The sequence below is a fragment of the Ostrinia furnacalis genome, unplaced genomic scaffold (genome assembly GCF_004193835.3).
Source record: "Ostrinia furnacalis isolate ACB-3 unplaced genomic scaffold, ASM419383v2 OfSCF2804, whole genome shotgun sequence".
Classification (NCBI taxonomy): Eukaryota; Metazoa; Arthropoda; class Insecta; order Lepidoptera; family Crambidae; genus Ostrinia; species Ostrinia furnacalis.
In genome coordinates this window covers 95,390-101,696 of record NW_021133043.1, presented here as the reverse complement: position 1 = coordinate 101,696, position 6,307 = coordinate 95,390, and the positions used below count along the sequence as shown (strand labels likewise).

General features: G+C 34.9%; 1 protein-coding gene across 2 annotated transcripts; it reads right to left on the bottom strand.

Moving 5' to 3' along the window:
• Window positions 1-1,045: 1,045 nt before the first annotated feature.
• LOC114356431 (putative uncharacterized protein DDB_G0282133) lies at window positions 1,046-6,307 on the bottom strand. Of its 2 annotated transcripts, XM_028309596.1 has the most exons (3): window positions 6,198-6,307; window positions 3,997-6,044; window positions 1,046-3,721 (listed from the first exon to the last, which is right to left on the bottom strand). In XM_028309596.1, exons 2-3 carry the CDS (start codon window positions 6,026-6,028, stop codon window positions 1,338-1,340), a joined length of 4,416 nt encoding a protein of 1,471 aa, XP_028165397.1. In that variant the 5' UTR covers window positions 6,029-6,044; window positions 6,198-6,307; the 3' UTR covers window positions 1,046-1,337. The 2 variants fall into 2 exon arrangements, with proteins under 2 accessions (XP_028165397.1, XP_028165399.1); XM_028309598.1 differs by lacking the exon at window positions 1,046-3,721 and having other exon boundaries at window positions 3,785-6,044; window positions 6,198-6,306.

The following is a 6,307-nucleotide window of genomic DNA, read 5'->3' as shown; positions in this document are numbered from 1 at the left end:
AAAGTCATTGTCGCAAAAAAAAATATATTGGCGCCAAATTTTTTGACATTGACATTGACTTAAATGTTGTTGACAGACATTGGCTGGTTGGTGATTAATTCGGTTTCGGTTTTTTGTTTTGTATTTTTCTGTAATTTGCAGTTTTAATTAAGGTTTATTATTTGGAAAAAAAACTGTGCTTCGTAAACTTTACATATTCGAAAAATGTCAACTTTACAGCCTATTCATGCCCTAAGTTTAGGTAAGTAGTTAACAACTTTACACTGGGACTCCCATGGGACTAAAAAGTGATTCTTTCTTTCAAATATTTATTTGTTTTATTGGATACCAAGTCGGATAGACAACATTATCGAACCATAAGTTGAAAATACCTTTTCAATGAATAGTCCGGACATGTCAGAACCTGTAGACTAGTCCTGACTTTGACCGGCTCTATAAAAATAGTCTGGATTTATTAAAATTTGATTAATAGACTGTACTGTAACCCACAGTTGTAACCACTACTGTAACATATAGATTCTTTTTTGTAACTAGGTAAGGTCCAAACTTTTATCAAAATGTCAGACTTTTTGTCAGGACTTTGCAAATTCCTAATTGGTTAAGTCATGGTTAAGTCCTTTCTTTTTTTTGTCAGAGGGTCTTTTATGTGTAATGTAACAGTATTTTAAGGAATAATTAATAATGAAAATGAAATTCAATCAGTGGAAAAACTCATTTATTTCAACCAATACTACAAAACCTTTTCATTCCACTCAAAACTATGAAAACAATATTAGTCATGTGTAATCATTACCTATTAATGTTTAAGTTTGTTTCTCACATTTCAGATTCCATTCAACAGCAGGCATTTATAAAATACTTCCATTCATTACCTGAAGTAAGTACACATTTCCGTTGCAATAAATGTAAAAAAAATAATATAATTGTTAAGAACATTAAACAGACACATTTTGTTGTTAAATGCTCCTGTTGTAACTGTATAAGATGCTAAAGATGAGCCATTGATAGTCCTTGCAACATTAAGAATTTAACTTTTAATACATAAAAGTTATTAAAGTATACGCCAACGAACTATGGCAGAATTATGTGGAACTTTTTCATTATAAGAACTATTGTAACCATATTTTTTGAAATAAACTATTCTATTCTACATTTTATATTTACACACATAAAAATACATATTAATATGTTTCATAAAACAGCTAAATCTATTAGCAATCATTGCACCTGATAGTTCTTTACATTTCAGCAATTTATTAAAGCATTATTAATATCCCTTTATCTGGTCTATCCCTAATTTTATTATAATCTAAAAAAAATTTATACTGACAATATTTTTAATTAAACCAAGAGGCTACTTTATCTTTGGCACTAGCAAACTTATTACCTACAGATTTCCAAAAACCTGGTTTTTCTGTTATAGTTTGAGGAGTTGTAGTTGAACTTTTTTCTTGAATATTATTTGTAATTGGTTGTTGAGCTAAAACTTCAATATTATCTTTTTTAACAATTTTCTCTTGTTCCTCATTTACAGGTAAAATTTCAAATTCCGATTTTACAGTTTCTTGACCAAAGTCTGACAAAGGCGATTCTTCTACATTATGCTGCTCAAAATCAGTATGACTATTCTGTAATTGAGCATCTTGATTTTGTTGGTAAAAGTCATCAGGAAACTGTTGCTGAACATTTTGTTGATCAAAATGCCACTGTTGATTTGTTTGACTAAAGTCTACAAATTGTTGATCTGCATAGTCTTTATGCCCATATTTATGACTCGAAAATTGTTCCCAATGTTCAGGTTTAAATTCTGCATTTTGTTGTTCTTGGTCACTATTTTGCTGCTGAAATGCATTTTGATTAGAGAAATCAAATTTATGCTCATTTAATTGATATCCTTGTTTTACATTTTGTGTTTCGAATTGTTGCTCAAAGTCTTCTGGAACTTCTTCAACACTAACGTCTTTTTTACTTGGCTTATCACTGGGCCTATAGCTTTCCAAATTATTTTCATGTGTTGCTTTTTCTGCAGTATTGTCGTAATTTTCAGTCGTATACTTATGGTCGAAGTTTTCTACTCTTGTTTCTTCAGTAGTAGAATATGATGCATGTATTAAATCTTTTTTGTATGGCTTGTCACTTGTCCTGTTGTTGTTTTCTAAGTTATTTTCATTTGTTGTCCTTTCTACACTATCTTCATAATTTTCAGTCGTATGTTTATGGTTTAAGTTATCTACACTTGTTTTTTCAGCAGTAGAATGTGTTACGTATATTAAACTATCATCACCATCAGATCCTATATCTCCTCGTCCAAAGTCCACAGGTCTAAAATTATCTTCATCAATTGATTTTTCAGTTGTTATATCATGTTTGTGGGATAAAGTGGGAATCACTAGAAAATCATTTTCCACTTCGTCAGAAGCTAAATCTTTATATGGATTAAGCTTATCGTAAAATGTATTATGATGATGATTAACATTTTGTTCATTTACGTCTACTCTGCTGGAAGTGTCATGACTGATTGAACTTTCTTGGTTCCAGTTGTGTGTATGTTCTGAAGTTGAAGTTTCTGAAAGCCCACTATCTTGAGGTGTGTTAAAATTTACGCTTGACGGGGAAATATCTCCGTCCAGATCGTCTAGCTTCCCCCATAAGCCATTTAATGAACCCGTATTTTTATGCTCTTGTGTATTAGTTTGACCTGTGGTTTGACTATCAGTAAAGTGGTTCCAAAAACTTTGAGTTTGCTGATTCAAATCAGTTTTGTCAAAACCATTTTGATTGTCAAAGTGATGTGCTTGTTCTATTTCAAAACCTTGAGATTGCTGACCTAAATCTAAAGTTTGGGATTCTTCTTGTGGTTTCTGTTGGTTAAGCGTTTGTTCGTAAGTCCTTTGATTATCAGATGCTTGTGTTTGTTGAAAAATAGACACGTTATCCCAAAAATTACCATGTTTCTGTTCAGTCTGTTGTGTACCTACAAACGAAACTTGTTGTTCCTGATCTTGTTTTCCTAATGAATGCCCTGATGCGTGATCAAACTGACCAAAGTTGTTGTTGTCTTGCTTTTGTGTATCCCAGTTATTTTGCGTTTGTTGACTTAAATCTAAAGTTTCAAATGGCTGTTCTCGTGATTTTTCTTGGTCAAGTGTATGTTCATCAGTCTTTTGACTATCAAATGTTTGTGTTTGATCAAAATCAGAAATTTTGTCCCAAAAACTAATATTCTTACGTTCAATTTGTTGAGAATCATCAAACGAAACTCGTTGCTCTAGTTTTTTATCTTCTGTTTGTTGACTTAGATCAAAAGTTTGAAATGTTTGTTCTTGTGTTTTATCATAATTATTAGATTGATAGAAACTATTATGATTTTCAAACATTTGTAGGTGTTCTATTTCAAAGCCTTGAGTTTGCTGACTTAAATCTAGAGTTTGGGATTCTTCTTGTGGTTTATGTTGGTTATACGTTTGTTCAAGAGTCATTTGATTATCAGATGCTTGTGATTGATGAAAAACAGAAACTTTATCCCAAAAATGATCATGTTTGTGTTCAGTTTGTTGTGTACCTTCAAACGAAACTTGTTGCTCCTGATCTATTTTTCCCGATGCATGCCCGGGTGTATCAGCATGCTGACCTACGTCGTCAATTCCTACAGGTTTGGAATGTCCTTCCTGCGTCTGTGTCTGTGTATTCCAGTTATCTTGTGTTTGTTGATCTTCGACCTCTGAATTAAATAAAAAAACTAAGTTATCTACTGAACTGTTAATATCAATATTTTTAGTATTGATTTAGCATAATGTGTTATTGTAATCCTTATGAACCCGTTGTTGTTAAATATTGTGAGTATGTTATGCATGTTGATTAGGCTTTAAAAAACTAAGACTACAAATAATATTTATAACCTTTCTTTATTGGCATTTAATTTAAATATAATATTATTAAAAATACGTGTTAATGGCAGCTTCAAGTTAGAAAAAAAATCTCACAGTGTTCACTTACTTTGAGATTCTAAATTATTCCATCCATTTACAACTTCTTGGCCAGTAGTTTGTGTTTGCTGACCAAAGTCCCATTTATTCTGTGTTTGCTGTCCTAGGTCTTCTAAGTTATCCCATTTATTTTGAGCTTGCTGTCCTGCATCTTGAGATAATTGGTCCCACTTATTCTGTGTTTGCTGTCCTAGGTCTTCTAAGTTATCCCATTTATTTTGAACTTGCTGTCCTGCATCTTGAGAGAATTGGTCCCACTTATTCTGTGTTTGCTGTCCTAGGTCTTCTAAGTTATCCCATTTATTTTGAACTTGCTGTCCTGCATCTTGAGATAGCTGGTCCCACTTATTCTGTGTTTGCTGTCCTAAGTCTTCTAAGTTATCCCATTTTTTTTGAACTTGTTGTCCAGCATCTTGATATTGTTGATCCCATTGACTTTGTGATTGTTGTCCCCATGATTCTTGATCACTGTTTATATTCTGGTTTTGCTCTTCGAATTGAGCAGGGTCACTGTTGTAAGACCTTGCGACACGGATGTGACTGTTGGGATCACATTCTATGACACAATCTTTAATGGAATACGTCTGATGCGATTTTCTAGATCCATAATTATGAGATGAATACTCGCCTTGTGTGCCAGATAAGTCTGTTAATCTTTGATTTGTTTCTCCAGCATATGCTCCGTTCGATGGAGGTATTATTACATAAGGATCGCCTTGTCTTTCCCATGATTTGTGGTAAGAATAAGAGGACTGATAGCTTTTAGGTTTTGAACTGACGGCTCCAATAAGATTGGCAGACTGCGAATTAACATCGGAATTGTAGCCGCTTTGAGTGTAAGCGTTAGAATGTAAGTTAGATGAAGCAACACGTTGCTGATTTAAGTTAGACGAAGCAGCATGTTGCTGGGCAATATAATCTGCTTGGTGTCGACTTTCGCTCGATGCACTGTGTTGTGAGTTGTATCCAGCCTGTTGACGAACTTGACTAGTTGCTAAGTTGTTGTAGTCAGCATTTTGTGTGTATTCTGATCCATGATGTAATCGAGATTCGTCATATAGCTCACTATTCTTTGCAATAGGAAACACAGGTGAAGGCACAGGGACAGCTACAGGCTTAGTGTCATGTTTTTCCCATTCCTTATGATAGCTGTACGAGGATTCGTAGTGTTTAGCATCACCATTTGGTCTTAAAGTAGACTGATGGTCGCCCAAACTTAAAACTTCTGCTTCATTATTTGCGTTAATTTGGTCATACGAAGCCACATGTGAACCACTTTGAGTCTGTTGTGTCTGTGTAGCAACAGGTATTGCAACCCGAGTTCCTGGTCTCACGACAATGCGTACTGGCACGGTACTTATCAACCTATTTTGCGTGTTTGATGATCCAAAATTGCTAGAAGCCTGTTGATTTAGATTTGATCTTTCGTAGTCATTGCTACCGCTATAACCAGATTGCAAGTAATATTTGGAACTGCGCTGTGACTCGGATCCGTGTTCGTATCCCCTGGAGCCAAATGAATTTTGAGCTTGTAAATTGTCAGATTGTTGGAAGCCGTTAAACCCAGCCGTCCCAGCACCATGTGATAGGCTATCGCTGTTGTATCTGGCATTATTTAAAGCGGAATATTGGGAAGAGTGTGCCCGGCTCCCTGATGACAAGTACGATTGAGAATCATGAAAAGTGGTACCTTCTTGGAAGTTGCGGCCTGCTAGACTGCTCAGGTCATACCGACCCTGTCCGTACACGCCTTGAGAGTTGGCAGCGGTGAATACACTTCCCGTTCTTGTTTTGTACCCGTCACCAAGTTCTCCTTGCACTTGATTCACTAGACCACCCATCTGATGCTGAGCTAAGGTGTCCATGTTGTGGGCTCGTTCAAAATTGCCCCCCATGTTTCCTCTCTGAGCATCGTAGTATCCTGATTTAGTTCCTTCATCTGACGAGCTTCTAGAATATTGGAAGTCTTCTTTTTCTCTGTATAATTCAGGCTTAGCCGTTACTATCACGGCTATGGAAAGCCCGTAGAGTAGTAGTTTCATCTTAGCTGTATGTACCCTGTCATTAAATGGAAAAATGTGTTAATAATAATAAAATTAAAAAGGTGTCTTTGTGGAATAAACTATGAAAAAAATAGAGATAAGTAGCAACTAAAATTCACCAATTCATGGTGATATCTTTTCTACATCGATGTTTATAAATAAACCTTACCTTATAATGGGACAACAGGATAGCACTGCGCAAATTAAAATTCACTCTTCGATCGCAACTCGTACTGACATTGGTTAAACGGGAGACGCCAATATATTTAATATCTGAAT